We start from the raw sequence: 19650 nt of genomic DNA on the forward strand, positions 1-19650 counted from the left end.
TTTGATTCACTTTAACAACAAACAAAAAAAAGTATAAGTTTTGAGTATCTTATTTCTAAGGTGTTAGTTGTACAATATAATCGTTTTTTTTTGTCAAAATTGTACAATATAATCTATATTGCTGAATATCTCGGCCCAAATCATAAATGGTTTAGAATACAAATATATCAATGGCTTTTTAAGCCTTGAAAGTGAAACTGTGTCTTTTGTTTGTGTTAATCCTTTCTGAGAAAATTTGATATAAACAAGAGTTTAAAAATGTACGCCATGTTATGATGAAGTATTTATGGATTTGATGTCGATTTTGACATATTTAAAGGTGGTGTTTTTTTATGTGAAAGGAAGGTGGTGGTATTTCGCTGGTAGTTTATGGGTGCAGCTGATATAGTTTAGTGTTCTTCATCATAGATCTACTACGAAGTCATTTTTATTGGAAATTTTGGTGATGGAACGCAAAGAATCAGAACTCAATCTTTTAGTTGGTATTGATGGAGTTGATGCAGTATTGCAACTTTGGTTCTCGGCAACAACTGCAGAAAGTTTTCATTTTTATTCACTGTGTTCTTATCTCTTTAATTTAAGATCAGATTATTTTTGTGTTTTTGGTGTTAAATTTCTCTATAGTAGTTCGTTTAGGGTTTTAGTCATTTTGGTTTCCATTTTTCTTTCTACTTTGTTTATTGAGGTTTTTTGTTAAAAAAGGTTTTTATTGAGGTTTCACAAAAGTTAACCCTGAACAAAATTGTAAAGGGCAATAAAAGAGGAAGATCTAAATAAATTATAAAAAGTGGTTTATCATAAAAGATATCATAAATTCACATGCTAGTATATACGTGAACCCCAGTTATTTGCGTCAAACTCAAAATAAAATCATCATAATACTAATAAGGTATCATTAAAGATTATCTCTTATGTTTTGGTACTTTATCTTTCTATCTTTTTTAATATAAGAGCATATGATTACAGGGGTCTCTTAAAATGGGTTTCCATGAAATTAGGAATAAAAAAAAAAAAAAAAGCTATTAATTGAGGAAACGTATCTTAATTAAGCAATAGAATGCACGTCTCTTAGCAGACACGTGTTACAATTTTATTGGGAAGGAGATGTTTCATCTCTGTCTCGACGTCTCTCTCGACCAAGAATCACTCCACCTCTCTCTCACGGCTCTCTACGGCGACTCTCTCTCGGTGGCTCTCCTCCTCTCTTCAGGTGCGTTTCTCTCTTTCGAATTTATATGATCTGGTTGGGACATGAGAGAATCCCTTGCTCGAAATTTATTTGCAATTTTGTTTGATTTGATTGAGAATTTGGAAACAGTAGTGGATCTGATGTATCAGAAGTTACTGGTCGAAGCTGTTGACCAGAGATTAACTCTCTTTTGTTGTGTTGTCACATGTGTTGACTTCGTATGCATAGATGAATCTGGTCAATACGTAGTATGTATTAGGTTTTGTTGAGCTTGGACCTACCCAATCTAATGCTTTGAATTCGAAGCTTCTGTGTATTAAGCTGACTTTACTAGTTGCTTTGTGGTTTGCAGAGAACAAGTTGTATCAGTTATATTTGCTGCGAGATAAAGGTGCAATGGCGAGGATAAAACCTCAAGACTCTTGTCTGAATCCTGGAAAACTGAGAAAGCTTATTTCTTGTACAATTGTAGGTGAAAAATTACCATGTCATTGCCAAGTTGGCTACTGATCAGAGTGGATTACAACGTTGTAAGGTCTCCATCTTCTTTAATCAATTTGCAGCAAAAGAAACACAAAGACAAACGAAATGACTTAAAGCAAATCATGGTTTTGGGGTTTGTTGCAGATATCTCTAGTTGATGCCATGGGAACAAGATTTACAAAGGATGGGAAAATTGTGGGTCTTGATCCAGACAATGATCTTGTTGTTCTGAAGGTAATCTTATGATGTTCAACATATTTTCAGACCATTTGTGTCATATACTTGTATGTATTGAACATTAACTAGTGTTATACGTTCAGATTGAAACCGAGGGACGTGAGTTGAAGCCTGTTTCTCTTGGTACCTCCAGTGATCTATACGTAGGTCAGAGTTGCTTAGGTTGCTTGATGAGCTTGAAGCTCTGGTGAATCATCTCAAGACTCATGACGGTCACTACAAAAGTTGGTCTGTCCCCGAGAGCTTACCTCATGTTCATGGCTACATGAACGCTTTGCTCTCTCTTGACTCCTTTCAGAAAACGAAGACCGAGGAGAGGTATGTGATCGCAGGATGGGCTCACAAGGTTAACCCCTAAAACTACTACTAGTTCCATCTGTTGTGTGTGATGATGATGTGGTTCAATGTCTATCTTCTCTATCAGTAGAATAATGTTCTTGGACCTGTTATGTTTGTTACTGTATCTGCACCAAGTGAAAAGAAAGACTTTTAGTCATACGTTTGTTTACCTGATTAGTATGAGATATTAAAAAACTGTTTGTATGGTAAAAGTGATCACCTTGAATGCTTTTGAGAAGTTCTTCCTCTGAAACATAAATCTTTTCCAAAGTCTTACCGATATTTCTCTCCCACAAACTGACCATATCGTTCTGCGAGACAATGTATATCCGGAAGTTCACATGTGGATCTCACGTATTCTACAGATATCCCTACAAATATCACTAATATGATGGGTGTTCGAACTAAAATTCGTGATAGACAAATGCATCAACAACTGAAAAATGATTGGTTGAACATGTATGGCTTAAATTTGGACGTGATGAAGACAACAACTGAGCTCGGATGCTTCTTTCACATTATTATCGTTTATTTTACTAATCTTTGTTTTTATGTTTTCTTAAATCTATGTTTAAAATGTTATCTTTTACAATGTTTTATTTAATAAATAAATTTTATCTTTAATTAAACAATGTTTAAAATTTTTTTTTTTAGAACCCCTAAATAAGAGACTCTCATTGAAGCACAAAAATGTTGGTGTCTCTTAACTAGGTCTCTTAAGTAACATTTATTACTTAAAAATCATTAAGAGACCCAAAGTGGATCTTAACTGAGGTTCTTAGCTTCGGATAAGAGACGGTTCTTACTTTTTCTTAGATTTTAAGAGATATAAAGCCGTTTCTTAGCCGAAAAATATTTTTTTTAAAAAAAAAACAAAAAAATGTCAAATCATGAATTAAGAACCCCGGACTAAGAGATCGGGGTTAATTACGCCCTCCTCTAATAGGTTTGAAATAACATGAACAAAATAACGTGCTAAAAAGACTACAAAACTATGAACCAAATTCTGAAATTTGATAGTTGCTCCCATATATATATATTATTTGGCTATTTAGCAAATTCTGAAATTCGGTGGTTTTGGAGGGACTGCAAAGCTAGTGGGTGGTAGCAAATAACGGAGTCCGTGTTTAGGTCATGTGAGCTGCTACCAGAGATTTTCCTCTCTAGATCTGGTGCTTGCATGCGGCGTGTGGGTTGCTCACGAGGCTCTCTCTCCCAAATCCAGCGCTTATGTTCTTCAAGGGTGGAGGAGACTTTACTTGCTCCCTCTTATTCTCCGAGTTTCTCCTTGCCATGGAGTTGTCTGGTTTCTCCTCGGCTATGGATCCTCCTAAGGCACTGTCGTGCTTCTGTGACCAGCGGTGGCGTGGTTTTATGCGGAGGCACGTGTCAGGTGGTTTAGCGGTGTCGTCTGGTCAACCCGCCTCTCTCTCCTGTTTGGCACCACATGTAAGGTGGGCTCATCCCAACGCCTGTGTAGATCTGCTTGGATCAACACTGTTGAAACGTTGTTTTGTTATTTTATTTCAGGTCGTGGATGTTCTCAGAGCGGTGGCCTCTACCAAGATACAGTCTTTTTGCACTCAATACAAGACACAACTTTCTTTTTCTTCTGTGGAGGGGAACTTTTTCGATTGTGAAAAAGTCGTCTTGTGATATGATGGTGGTCGGCAGTTCTGTGTCAGCATTTAGTAGCCGATTGGTTAAGAACCGGTCATCCGGTTTAAGTTGGTTTTTGTTCTGCTTCTTTATTTGTTTATTTGCTTAAAAAAACAAAAATTTGTTATTTGTACTATGTTTATCCCTTATATATTTTAAAGAAAAACCTTTGTAAAAAAAACTGTTGTATGCATTCGATGAAATCTAAATCACTCAAAGATAAGATAAATTACGTTAAAAAAAAAAAGATAAATTACGTAGCAAGAACAAAGTATATTCCATCTTATTATTTCCAATTTATTTATTACTTCGCTTTAAAAATAAATGACCATATCTGGCATATAATTGAGTCAGCAAATGTATCTTTGTAAACCAGTGATAAAGTGATGAAACGGCTAAATAAGCTAAGCCGTTTTTTTTTCCTCTTTTCTATATAGTCTTGTTCATGCACCAATCAAAATCCTGCGTAGGAAGCTTCTCAGAAGCAGTGAGAAAAAAAAACAGTGGATCCCAATAAATAGTTGAATTTTCCCTGAAATGCCCAGAAATGTCTCAGATCAACCAAAAAATTATACAAGAAGTTAAACCTCCCATGAAAAAAATAAGAGAAGTATCAAATCTGAGAAAAACAATACGTCTAGTTTGTTTATACGAAAAGGAAGAGACAGAGTTAGGGAGACAACAAGCACCTGGCTCGTGTCCTCATTGTGGAGGTAAAGTGCAAATGATTGATGTCGAAAGAAAATGGATGTTTTGTTTCGTTCCTCTCTGTTTCAACATCAAGAGAAAGTACCTGTGTTCTTCTTGCGATCGTCGTCTCGTTTTGTATCATCAACCGTTGAAGTAATTATCACAAAAGTTAAGTAATTAGCGTTTTAATGAAGTGGAATAATTTTAGCCGTTGGCTTTCGTATGTATCTGTGTCATGTAAACCGAGCCGACATTGATGTTTCCGCAGGTTAGAACTCTCTTGATATGTCCATACTTCTCTTCGTTGTCTTGTTCAATAAATCAAATTTTATATCATACTAGAGGCTTTTCCCGGGCTACCCGGGGTATTTGTATAAGTTTTAATTAAATTAAAAAAATTACAATAACATTTGAATATAAATTGTTATATATACTACAATCGATTTTAAACTATTAAATTGGTAAGAAATTTAAATTCGTTTGAATTTATTGATTACCTTGTGTCTAAAATATTTCATATAATTTAACCCACAATTTGTTATTAAATGAAATCATATATATAATGATCAGTAAGATGGGTCAAAGTTAACTAAACCTTGTTATACTTTAAAATACATTTATCTTATTAATTTAGGTTTTGTATAAAACAATTTTAACTTTAAAACCGATTTAAACTTTGTTTTAACTTTAGAATTATTGAGTTGTAATACCATATTGAACAATTTCATAACATAAATTAAATTGAATAAAAATTGATCCAAATTAAGGATAATGTTGTTCTCCAAATCAATTCATGAAAATACATAATAAATAAAAATTATAACAGATCAAACCAGTTTTAAGACAATTTTTTAAATAAACCATCACTGAAACTTTATATTTAAATCATATAAACCAATAATAACTCTTTAAATTATTTCCTAAGTTTTTTTTATGCTTATTTTGCTAAAATTTGGTGCAATTGTCTTTCTAAGTTCTTTATGTATCTTAGCTAATTTATTAGTCAAATAATTTATAAAAGGTTCCCAACTTGGATTTTGATATATAAACTTTATGTGTATATATGGTCTTGAAAGTCTTCAGAAACATTTAATCTTTTTATCTTTTTGTGCAAAGATCACTTTGTCCTCAAACGATATCTTCTTCTTCTGAGATTCTTCCAGACATCAGCAATAACTCAGGAGAGAGAGAACTAAATTAAAGCTTAAAAATCATGAAACTTAGGAGATAGTTATTAGAAACCTAAAATAAAGATTCATGTGCCCCGGAGAGTCAGCAAGAATTACATCCTCCGGCCATGTATTCAATGGATAGAAACAGCCGAAGCTCAGGGACACGCATTGCTAAATTATTTAGACTCCCCCGTCCCACGTCATTAAGCGCCGGTAATTAATTTGACAAATACTTTTGAAGATTGAGTATCATCTTCAGAGGCTTTGGTTTCACCTTGTTCCTGTATTAAAGAAAGAAACAAATCTCTAGTCTCAAGTAAAGAATTGATTAGTTAATAAAAGATGAATGGTAAATTTGTCCAAAAAAAGATTAATGATAACACTTAGCACCATTGTCTCTAGAGGGAATTTATTGGCAACTGTCTCGGGTTTATCAGTGAACCCATGCAAAAAAATTAAGTCTTCAACAATCTGGAAATAAACTTTGATTTAAAAAGAAAAGGACTAAACAAAAATATTGCTATAGATCTTTTACAACTCCCGGCACAGAAAGGAGTTTGTTTTTTAAGTTATTACCTCAGAAGCTGGGAAATATATGTTTACAGATGACCCATGCTTAACGACAACTTCAGAAACAGCTTCGTTGGAGAATTTGGTATCATCATCTCTTTCGTTACCACCGTACTGAACCGGGATCTCCTCTGCAAGAAAGTACCTTCATCAAGCCACATTGCATTAATGTTATGGTAAAGATTGACTTTTAGAGCATAGTTTGGGGTTCTTACTTAGAAGAGTCTCTGTGACATTAGCTGGAGGAGTCACAACAAACTTGCTCTTCATTCTTCGTGTTAAGAATGGAGAGAGGAGAGTGCTGCCAGCGTAGAACCCATTATATATCTAAGGCACAGGATCGATACATCTCAAGCTAGTTTGTAAAGATTGAGCCGTTTGGATTAGGTTCCTCTTTGTTCCATGAGCTGTGTGTCTTCGTCCAACATCGTCCCCGGATTCTCCTTCTGCACCATTTATTTTATTGAATCATTAGAAAGTGCTTTCCATCTTCAATATGAAAGGGTAATAATATTTTTTTACTTCTTTCATGTCGACATGAGCGTGGAAGAAGTTGAGGGATATCATTACTATGGAAGCATTAAGAAGTTGGGTGGTAATATGGAATACAATTTACTTACTCTTTAGGTTGTACGTATACCAACAATCTCCTTCCCCGTGATCATGTCAAGGACTGGACATTGCTGGAGATGATGCCCACGATGAGCTTCATGTGCCCAATAAATCTAAAACATTAATGCACCTAATACAAAACGGGGAGGAGAGGTCAGAACTGTTGGGGAATATTAAATAGATCCCTTTTGTGGAGACCAGTTTCATCCCATCTATAATTCAATTCTCAATTTTATAGTCTATATGTAATTATACTACAATATAATTGAATTCCATTTTATTAGTTTAGTAAAACCGTATCTGATTTTTGAATTTAAAAATATTTGCATCATTTATATAGTTTTAGTAGAACCATCTGACAATACTCCCCAAATTCTCCAAAACTCTTTATAGTTTTTTTAACATTTTAGAAAACATTAATTTGTCTCAAAAAAAATCTATCAAGCTGATCAACGTTGATATTTTTATTTGATATTATTTTTAAAAGGGGTAAATTTTTATGAATTTTTCCTTTTGTAAATAAGTTTATCTAGGCTATGTATTTTAAAAATAGAGATAAAATTTGTAAATGAACAAAATTGTTCTTTAGAAAGATAAAAAAAAACAAATAAACAATTTGTAAAACGAACAAAGAGGTTGAAGTTTTTCTTTTCCTCTCTAGCTTTTATCTTCTTGATGTTTTTTATCCGTCCTTCGAAGTACTTGACATATTTGATTGAGCTGTCAAAGTAAAATCTTGTTGCGAGTGAAAAGCGAGTTCAAGATGATTTTAAATATTTTGTGTTTTGATTTTTTTTTGTTAACTAAATTTTGTGAGTTCAAGATGATTTTAAATATTTTGGGTTGTTATTTTTTTTGTTGTTAACTAAATTTTGTATGAATAATAATTTGCTAACGTAATTACTTATGTTTCTAATTGAAAGCTTGCAAGTTATGGAAAATTACGATCCATGGGGGTGGCCATAATAATGCAGCCGTGCCGCTTCTAATTTTGGTCCATTGTGCATTATACAGGTTTGGTAGAAACAACATCCTGCTCTAATATATTTATTAAAAACAACGGAGTTGTTCATTTAGTTCACTAAACAAAATATTATAATATTCTGTTCGTAAACAAATACATAATAAGACGACAAAAGATGTTACGGTAGTATGTTATGGCGTTAATGGCATAGAGACGACGAAAAGATATATCTAGAGATATCATGCCCAAATACTAAGGGGGAAAAAGAAATCTAAAATAGTAAAACCAAATATTGTGTCGCAAAAATGAAAGCTAGGTTTGATAAGTCCAAAATGAGAAGAAACTAAAGCCCACACATAAGTCCACTGCAAATGAAAAAAAAACTTAAAGCCCAGACGTAATTGAAGCCCGTTTGATGTGTAAAAACAAAATGAGCTGATTGGATGATTATTTTTGATGATGTGGATAGCCTAATTGGTCACTATATTGTGCTTTTAGTATTGTGATATTCTGTTCGTAAACAAATACATAATAAGACGACAAAAGATGTTACGGTAGTATGTTATGGCGTTAATGGCATAGAGACGACGAAAAGATATATCTAGAGATATCATGCCCAAATATTAAGGGGAAAAAGGAAATCTAAAATAGTAAAACCAAATATTGTGTCGCAAAAATGAAAGCTAGGTTTGATAAGTCCAAAATGAGAAGAAACTAAAGCTCACACATAAGTCCACTGCAAATGAAAGAAAAACTTGAAGCTCAGACGTAATTGAAGCCCGTTTGATGTGTAAAAACGAAATGAGCTGATTGGATGATTATTTTTGATGATGTGGATAGCCTAATTACTCACTATATTATGCTTTTAGTATTTTGATGTAATGGACTTAATGGTTCTCTTAAAATGTAATGTTGAATCTCAAGTTTGGTGTAATTAATTCTCGAAAATATTTTTTTCTAGCAGTGTAATTTAATAAATAAATAACAAAGAATTTTGCATGCAAGTACCCGGTCAAGTCCGGGATCTCGTGGTTAAGTGGTTCATATTTCATCAAATTTTACCAAAATCTATTATACACAACTCATTACAGTCGCACATTGGGAAAACGGTTTATTCATGCCTGCACTATAAAATCAGGAAAAGTACATACCCAAATAATATTAACGTGCCAAAACATTCATAAACTAAATAAGAATTTGAATTGCATACTTAAATTCATAATAAATAGTTAAAACATGCATATAGCAGGTTATACGATGATTTGGACTATTTTTTAAAATATTATGTAGTTTAGTCCCTATAATTCTATTTTTTGTTAATATGCCTTAAATAACTTAAATAATCAAATTTATCGTATTTATAATTTTAATTTGAAAAGTAAAATTTTGTTTTTTTTACCAGATTTTAATTAAATTTAAATAATAAATTTAATTATTTATCAAAAATTTAGATAGTTATCATATACAATATATTAATTAATTTAGTTATCAAAGTATGTTATATCTACCTTATTAAAACATGAGAATTAATTATAAATAATCTTACTCATATATAATATTTACAAGAAATAGCACTTAATTTATATTTATATAAAATTTTCTTTACAAATATAGTCATTCAAATTTTAATCAACATAACTAAAAAATACTCTTTAGAAATTTGACTTTATAGTAGAAATCTTTAATAATATTACCCTTTCTTAATAAAAAGAAAAGAATGGCTAATTAACCAAAAATAGTTTCGAACGCAGCATCTCAAGAAACAACATATCGCAAAAAACCACTAGATCATATTACATTATTTTTATTTTGCTACAAAACTAGTATGTAATATTAATAATACACAAAAAGTTTACAAAACTATTTTCCGATTATTTCTCATATAATTACCAAATAATTGATTCGACGCTAGGTTATGGTCAAGCGCACACATTATTTCTAGCGTAATTAACATTGGTTTTGATAACTACAAACAAAAATTACAAACTTTTAGTTTTATTTATATTATATATATCACGCAATCACATAATAAGATTTGCAACTAAAATAACCTAAGAAAATATATAAAAAATATTTTATAAACTTTAAGAACTAGTGAGATTAAATTAGGCTTTAAATTATGATATTGTTTTTATGCTTTTTTCTATTTATTTAAATTTTTTGTATCAAATATTTTAATATGAAATAATAATAATATATTTATATTATTAAATCTATTTTATTTGATAAAAAATATTTCTATTTTATATATCACCATATATTAAAATTATTTCCAATTATGAAATTATAAATAAGGTCAATTTGATGATTTTAATTATTTGTGATACTTTACAAACAAATAAAATGACAAATACTAAAAGATAATAATTTTAAAAAATAAATCAATACATTTTAAAATGGACAGACACGTGTCAGTTATGAGGCATGTTTTCAGCTATTTATTATGAGTATATGTATGCAATTCAAATTCTTATTTAATTTAGGAATGTTTTGACACGTTAATATTGTTTGGTTATGTATTTTTCCTGACTTTATAGTGCGGGCATGAATAAGCTGGTTTCCTTGAATGAGCCCATAACTTTGTGGGGTCCGCAATTTAATAATTTTTGTATAAAATAATTAATTTTTTATATTTCATTAAAATCAAAATACATATAACTAAAAAAATTTCTACAAATAAGCTAATTAAACTATATAATATCTATATGATTTTTAGAAATCATTTCAATTATTTATTTATTTCTTTAAAATTTACAATTTATTATTAAAAAAATTGTTTAATACAAATAAACTAATTAAACTATATAATATCTAGATGGACCCGAGTTTATCAAATGCTGTCAATATTATCATTTAAAACACTTTTCATCTGTACATTAAAATGTTTAACGGACATGTATAGAACCAACTATAAAAACTTTAGCATTAATCTTTGCATAGTCATCAATTACTCAGACATTAGCAATAACATTGTCAACGGTACCGAACGGTTCTTCGGTTCTCGAAGACGGCGATTAGCGTTGATTGTCGGAGATTTGAGTTTGTCTTCGGGTTCTCCCAGTCTTCGGTGACACCTCTCGGCGTTGTTGCACTTCCCAGTGTCGTGTGCTCTCCATCGTGGCTCACGGTAGTGCTACTATAATTACGCTATTGTTTTTTTTGCAGGTCCTAGAGCTAATGTTGGTTCAAGTTGATGTGGTCGACTCGGTCCTGTCTTTTTGTTCTTCTGTTTGTGGAGAGGTCTCTCCAGCTGCAGCAACCGGCGGTGGAGGTGTGTGCAGTCCGGTTTTACAAGGCACTTGCCTTTTTTTTTTTGGGCAACACAAGGCACACTTGCCTAAGGTTAGTGTTTTGGCCTTCCTATCCTTCGGTTTGCCTACGCGCTTCAGTGTTGGTTTCGATTACAACCATCGACGAACTCATCAGAAACTAATTAAGTACTTTGAAGATGTCGCGGGTTTCGGTATCCGAGACAACAAGATGAATCTCTCCTTTCTGTGGTTCATGCCGATGGTTAACATCTTTGCGTTTTGCTTTGATAATACGGTGGTAGCGTCACATCACTAGTTGGTCTAGTTATTGGTAGATACGAATCTGATAATGAAATTTAAAACTCTGAAAATTGTTTTTAAAAACAAAATAGTAAGATTCACTTGTTGTGATGTTTACGTTAATATTTGCTCGTGACTTATTCATGAGACGTAAAAAGGAAAAATATTTACTAGAAATTTGGTATTATTTTTCAAATTTACATTTAAAAATGATCATTTTCGTAAATACGTTAAATTTATGATAAAATAATAAAAATAACAATTTTAAATCATTTATAAATGTTTAATAATCACTTATAAACGTTTATAAACTCAATTCACCCTTTAAACACTAAGCCCTAAATAATAATCATTAAATCCTAAACCTAAATACTAAGCCCTAAATAATAATCGATAAATCTTAAACCTAAATGTTAAGATATTTTTGATTTAAAGTATTTTAAAAAAATGGTAGGTAACTTATACTATTGTAAGCAATTTCTCATAATTTCTGTTATTTTGACTAAAAACTGAAACAGTATTTTCTAAAAACATTTTATTCATTTATATTTTTTTTTTGTTTGACGTGCAGCTTTTAATTTGTTTATGCCGTCAAATATTTAGTTTGATAGTTTTGACAGGTTGTAAAAGACTGCATATATAACCAAATAGCATATTAAGTACATAATTAATTAGCACTAACATAGTAATTTACATGAGTTTGCCTAGGGGGTTATTGGAATCAGAATTTAGAAAGAGTTAAGTGATTTTAAAAGTTGACAGATTCTTAGAAGTCAAGTAGAGTTAACAAATATTCTCCAAATTTCTATCAAATACTTTGAATTGACTTTTGTAGATTTTATTGATTTTTATGGATTTGCATAATATATTATTTTCAAAATATTTCTTCTTATAAGGCAATGTATAACAATCTCTTCAGAACATTTCCAAAAACAAAATCTCCATGTAAACCATATACATATAAACATCAACGTAATTCTGTAATGTTTATTTTGTAGGAAAATTTTATTTAGCAGATTGTGGATTTGCCAACCGTCCTAAGTTTTTAGCTCCATTTAGAAGTACTCGGTATCATCTACATGATTTTTCAGGCAAATGTCGTGATCCCAGTAACCAAAACGAGTTATTCAACTTGCGGCATGCGTCTTTAAGAAATGTGATCGAGAGAATATTTAGTATCTTCAAATCTCGGTTTCTGATTTTTAAATTTGCTCCTCCTTTCTCTTTTAAGACACAAGCGGAGTTAGTTTTGGCATGTGCTGGATTGCATAACTTCTTACGTAAAGAGTGCCGATCAGATGCTTTTCCAGAAGAAGTGATCAATGAAAACTGTGAAGAAGAAGAATAATATGGAGAAGTAGGCACTAAAGAAGTAAGTATTCTTGAATCTCAGCAACGAGAGTATGCTAATAACTGGAGAAATATGATAGCTTCTAATATGTGGGCCGATGCAGTAGGAAATGGAAGTCAACGGTGATGGTGAGACTTTTATAATTTATTTATTGATATTATGGTTTGGTGTGTTCACGTAGACATATAAATTTTATGGTACTTTGTGTTATGTTTGGTGTGTTCATGTTCTTAGTTTTCTTATGATAATAATAAGTCTTTGACTTTTGTGCTTTGTGATTTTTTTTGAAACACCATTCTTGTGATCAATGTGAGTTTGGTTTCTTCATCATTATTGAATCAAACGGTTGTTTTATCAAATGAGAAACTATAAAAAATATAATGAATTACATATCATGTGAGTTTAGTTGATTCACCATTATTGAGTTTGGTTTGGTGTGTTAACGTGAGTTTAGTTGCAATATGTGCATGTTTTTCTTATTACACAGATTTCAAAAATCTTATGAGAATAGATGATATTTTCAAAGTCTAGTTTTATGAGTAAAAACATAAGGAATTCACCTCCCAATAACAATTGAATTCATTAGAATGATAAAATCTATAATAACTAAACTTTATGAATAACAAATTATTTGAATGGAATTTAAAAGTCTTTAAACCAATAACAATGGATTATGATAAGACTTTTTAAATCTGTAAACTAATAACAATGGATTCTCAAAATTTTATAATTCCTTTAGAATTCTTAAACCAATAACCCCCCCTAAATAAGATAATATTAGATTCTGATCCACACTTTAAAAGCGCCTGAATATTGTTTTTAGAAAATCTATTTACAAAATCAAAATGTTACAATTATTTTAATTTTAGTATATTTGAAAATATATATAACTATTTTATTTTTTATATTAATAGGAAACTTATATACGATATTACTTAATTTTATTTTTCAATTATTTCAATATATTTCGTTATGATTTTAATAAATCTATGTAATTTATTTGATTAATTGTGTGATAATTTTGATAAATTTTTAACTATAAATCTTACTTGATGCTTATTTATTGACTCTAACATTTTATTTATATATACTATTTAATTAAATATAAAGGCTTACCTAAGTTTAAATGTATATAATTTTATCTTTATGAAAATTTAAATAAAATAGTCCATTAATTTAAATAATTTCATATTAAATGAAATTATTTTGTAGTATCTAAATCTGAAAATAATTATATTTATTTTTGACTTTTTCATAAATTATTTGAGTATTTTAGTCAACTATTTTATTTATCAAATAATTCTAAAAAATACCTAAATTTTAGGCACAACACAGTGTTCCTATTTTTATAAGATAGATTACATCGGCATAAATATCTAATACGAGATTTTACAGTTGACAATCCTATATATTTTATAATAATTCACTTCTAGTGATTTTATTTATGTTGTTTTGAATCATTTTTTAATTCGGTTGATTAGCTGATTCGTTCAAAAGTAAAACACAGTAACAAGTTAGAATGATTCAATCAAAAACTCAAATTTTAGAGAAACTATAATATTTTACTTTTTTAACCTATTAAACGAATAATCAAAAAACAACAAAAGAAAATGATCTTACAACCTACAAAAGTTACTATTTATTATATTTATTTGCTGCTTCTGCATTTTATGTTACAGTAAAAGCTCAATAAAAGTATATATTATTAATATTGGGACTATAATACTTTATTAGTTTATAGAATTATTAATTCAGAAAAAAATTTATTTTAGATTTCTATTATATAATATATATTTGTTTTTAAAAAAGAAAAAATAGTTAATTTTTCTGTACATACATGAATAAAAAATTTAGAAATTTAATTTTCATATTGTTTTGTTATATTGTTTGGTATACATTAAATATAATTTATAAAATTTAAATGTAATTTTATATATATTACTAGATATTATCAAAATATATTGATGTGTTAAGAAAAAATAGAAATAACTTCATTGTGAATATAAAATAAATAATACAATATTTTGTACTTAAATAAAATGTATATATATATATATATATATAATTAATTTAGGATTTTAATGGGGCCATAGATTTACATTGAATTTTTCAAAAAATATTATTATCTTATTATCTTGTCGGTTCGTGTCATATTTTGAACCGGCTCAGTTAAAAAATTTATTAAATTTTTGGATGATCAAAAAATATATTAATTTATCACGTTTATTAATTCATAGAGTGTCTACTGTACTCGTGTTTTAATGATTTGTTTTTTATTATGGACATATTAATTCTTACTTTTATTCATACTTTATACTTTTGTACAAGTATATTCTTTTCAATTTATATATATCATCTGCATTTATTATTTATTTATTTATTTTGAAAATTATTACTGCTCTTGTCTTAAATTATTTATTATAAACATATTAACTTATAGCTATCATTAGTTTATAGTATATAAAATTAATGGCATTTTGTTATATATTTTTATTTTAGTAATTATAAATATCATTTGTTTAGCCAACATGGTTGTAATTTTCATATTATTTCATAGTATATGTATTTCATAGTATATGTCTAGAAAAGACCTCCTTTATCTAAGGTGTTCAAACTTTTGTGAAAAAATATCTGATAAAATAAGTTCTAACAGCATCTGTAGTGGTATTTTATTTTTTAAAAACATTATTTATATAGGAAAGGTATTTTTAATGATACACTATACCGGCCACCAAATATATAGCTATGAAAAATATTATTCCAAATGCAAGACTGATCATTTATTTTATATTTAGAGTTGAACTTTTTATTTATAAAATAGTTCTTCATTTTATATGTTTTTATTTTCTACCTAAACAAATTATATATTAGTTTTTTAATATATTATGTTTGATATGCCATTTGTTTGTTATTTATGTTATGTAATAAAATCTAAGTTTAAAACAGTTATTTAGTTATAAGAATGTTTTAATTGTGTTGGTCTATAGCTACAATATAAAAGATATAATTTTAAAGTTTTCAAAGTTATAAATTGTATGATAAATTAGATGTTTAGATAATAAATGTATTTAGAATATTCTCTTTTGAGTAAAATATAGAGAATACTATTGGATCAAAACACACATATATGTTTAAGCAAAAAATAGAGATAACCCTTGAAAATTGTCTAATAGTTATATACTCTTAGAATGTAATACAATTTTTGGGAAAAATACCAAAATAGAACAAAAAAAACACATTCGTTGTCCTATTAGTATAATACCAACCTTAGTTTGTCCCTTTGGTATAAGTTTTTTCATAATTCCAAAATTAACCTGTGATTAATCAAATAAAATATGATTTAAACTACTTTAAATATTAAAAACGTAGTAAAAAATAAAAGAAAATAATAATTAAAAAAGCTCATTTCTCCGTAACCCTAGATCTAATTGTTTTCTCAGTCTCTCTCTCTCGACAAACTGAGACGGCTACAGATGTGGATCCCTTCGAGAAGAAGTAGATCGTTCGGAGAAGAGAAGACGGAGAGACGATGGCTGTAGACGATGCTCTCAAGCCTGTTGTTGCTACCAAGGAAGCGAAACCTAATTCTGTAGAGCATCTGATTGGACTAGGTGACGATGCGGTAGAAGGAGAGATCGTAGACGGAGATGTTGACGAATCGGGCAAATCCACAGTTCCTGAATCGCATCCCTTGGAGCATTTGTGGACTTTCCACAGTTCCTCTTTTCATTCGTTGATTTTCTAACGAAAAGATGACTTGGGGAAGCTCCTTAGATCCGCGTTCACGTTCTACACTGTCGAGGAGTTCTGGAGGTTGGTGCTTTAAAACAATCTTTTCGTTCTTACAATAATTCTACAATCTGGGTTTTGGTTTGGATTTCGATTTCTCGAGGAAAGTTATGTTCTTTGTTGATGGGTTAGATCATATGAAGTCATCGTTCTTACCTGTTTCTGAAGAATTGCTTGTTTGATGTTTGAATTTGTAGCTACAAGCTTATATGTTAAGTTTTTGAAAAGATAGCTAAGATATTATGTTCGATGTAAATCAATGTTTTACACCTTAGTATTTTTGTTGGTAATAGAAAATGAACAAAGAGTTATTTCTGTGCACTCGGGTGTATATATACTTTCTTGTATTCTCCTTTCTTGAGAACCTTTCTCTCAATGGGAATAATGAACTTGTGGTTCGTTCTATTGGGAGACAATAGAAGGAGTTCCTGAATTACAACAGCTGCATTGGTTTCATCATCCATGTGGGAAGAGTGATTGTCTTGATACTAATTCAAAAGACTTTTCTTTTGCATTTCTCAATGTTTGTTTTTTGTCTGTATTGGTTTGTTTTCCCTTCAGGAGGATGCGAAGAAGATGAACAGGTACAACCATACTATTATCGATCAACAATTTGAGTTTTAAGGCTGACGGGCTGACCAGATTCAATGCTTCAGATCCGACACTGAGCGCATGCCTGTTCGATATCACATTTTCACTTTGGTATATTTGTTACAAACTTAGTTATTTTCCATGTCAATATCAAGTTAGGCTTGTTCCTATACTCAAGCTTGATTTCTTTTCCATGTTTAAAGTTGTATTATATTGTACCAGATGCAATTGAATGTTTTGGTGTAGTTTAAAGACAGTTACTATAGAAACGTTCCTTCCAATTTTTCAAACCCACATCTCAAATTTAACCAATTCAACACTGCACGCACCCATCTAGAGATATTTGACTTGTATCCTTGTTTATGAACAAAGATAAGTTTCTCCTAAATGAGACCCTAAACAAACCTATATGAGACCCTAAACAAACCCTGAATGATACCCTAAATCACAACTGTAGTGGTAAACTAAAACTTTAGAATACACAACAAATAGACCCTAAGGCAGTGCTAAGGCAGTGCTACTAATTCCTTAATTAGAATCGTCCCAAAAGTAGTCTAGAGACAAAGTTATCAAAACAATTTGCGTAATTCTCTTCCACGAATTCATATCATGACTGAAATACAACACTCTTGACTATGTTTCTCATAAACCCGACATTAGGATCCAGCTCAGTCATAAAACCCGACCCGATTGAGATCCACAATTAACCTATTACCCAACATATGTAAGAACAAAAACTCAAACTTTTCCCATTTTTTGTTAGGTGAACCATCGTTGTATATTAACAGATTTACTATGAAAGCAACTGTACTGCTCATCCTAGTGGTTTGGCATATTGGTCATTATAGTAAAGGTCGGGTGTTCGAGGTGAAACTGTATTATTATAATTTTTAATCCAAAACACGAACAAAAAAAATTCAAATTTGACGTTCGAGCTCGGGTCCGTTAACCCCTAAAAGTCTTTCCTTCACCAACTGAGCCAGCTACATATACAGTACCTTTAATGAAAATATATCATCTAATTAAATCTCCTACTACAAATATACGCGGAAGTTAGAATATTATAAATGGATAGGGGCAGTGTTTGAGTATTGTCTAGATTTCGCATTCCGGGAGTTTTAGAATACCTCATAAAAATAGAAACTGCATTCTGAAAAAAAGTAGCTAACTTTACAATTAGTAGAATTCACATTCCATATATTTAGAAGTTTAATTAAAAGTAGATTGTTCCTTCTAAGAAAAAGTAAATGAACTTGTTTAATCTGAAATTTAATTTCTACTAACCTATTTCCCGTAGAAGACGAAATCTACTTTTTGTAGAACGTAAATTAAAATTTATATTTATCAAGTTTTTCAACAAAAAAAAAATATCAGTTTGTATATATGGGTATTTTATCAATTGTTTCTATTTTTTATAATTTTTTGATTCAGAAAACTATTTATTTCATTAAGTTTTAGAAATAGAAAGGGTAAAAAGGAGAAAAAATGGACAAAAAATGTTTTATACCAAATGTTGTTTTTTTGTTCTGTTTTGGCAATTTTTCCTACATTTTTTCAACCTCATGTGAAAAAGGCATCACCAAAACTATCAAACATCAAATTAAAAAGTATAAATTCGAGAGGAAGAAGAAGATTTCATATTTGAACATTAGCGGAGTTGTCCCTCAATTTTATATATCTTAACACACGATGTACTTAGTATTTGCCAGGAAGGCCAATTTTTTCAACAGACACTACAATTTCAATCTTTCTAAAAAAATAGAAAACACTAAGATGATATTAACTTGAGGGATACATTGTGACATTCGTGGGTGAAACATAACCAAGGTGGCGAAGCGTACGAATGGATGAACGGTCGATCTAAGAATTTAGGGTTCTTAGAGACCTGTTCTTGAATCAATCAAGAGTTTCTTTCGATAGCTGCTTGAGACCAATTTCCTGTTTTGATGAATTGAATCGAATCAAATAAGGGATAAAAGCAAAGCTCTTCTTATTAAAACCAAATGTATCTAAAACAAGACGACTAGAGTCGTTTATATAGCTACTTCCTAAGGGAATAGAAAACTTAAGACTAAAATAATAAGGAAATAAAACATCATTATCTTTTTAAAAGAAATAAAACATAAAACCAAAACCCTTAACGTTATAAGATTTGAAGGTGTTGAGACTGTTATGTTGGCACCATAACTAAGGATGCCGCTGCATCACAAGGGTACAAGGAGATGACCCTAGAGACTGATCATGGTGCCACCGAGATCGAAAGCAATGCAATCAATCCAGAAAGATGAGGAGAGAATTGGTAAACATAGCGACTTCCCATGACTTTAGGAAAAAAGAGCTGAAGCTCTAATGATCAACAACATGATCGAAGCGTTGCACCAAGACCAAAAGAACGCACTCCAGACAACAACATGCATTACACAAATAGACCCAAGCCATATGAAATCGAACCA

The 19650-nt window shown here is 30.4% G+C and overlaps 2 protein-coding genes across 2 annotated transcripts; both read left to right on the plus strand.

The window, feature by feature from the left end:
- Window positions 1-445: 445 nt before the first annotated feature.
- On the plus strand, window positions 446-2407 carry LOC106323380. The gene is made up of 6 exons (XM_013761516.1): window positions 446-516; window positions 1102-1210; window positions 1542-1580; window positions 1662-1724; window positions 1817-1906; window positions 1993-2407. Exons 1-6 carry the CDS (start codon window positions 446-448, stop codon window positions 2098-2100), a joined length of 480 nt encoding a protein of 159 aa, XP_013616970.1. The 3' UTR covers window positions 2101-2407.
- Window positions 2408-4454: 2047 nt separating this feature from the next.
- LOC106323381 lies at window positions 4455-4754 on the plus strand. Its single transcript, XM_013761518.1, has one exon. The coding sequence runs from the start codon at window positions 4455-4457 to the stop codon at window positions 4752-4754; it is 300 nt and encodes a 99-aa protein (XP_013616972.1).
- Window positions 4755-19650: the final 14896 nt, after the last annotated feature.

This window comes from Brassica oleracea, chromosome C2 (genome assembly GCF_000695525.1).
Source record: "Brassica oleracea var. oleracea cultivar TO1000 chromosome C2, BOL, whole genome shotgun sequence".
In the NCBI taxonomy this organism is placed as follows: Eukaryota; Viridiplantae; Streptophyta; class Magnoliopsida; order Brassicales; family Brassicaceae; genus Brassica; species Brassica oleracea.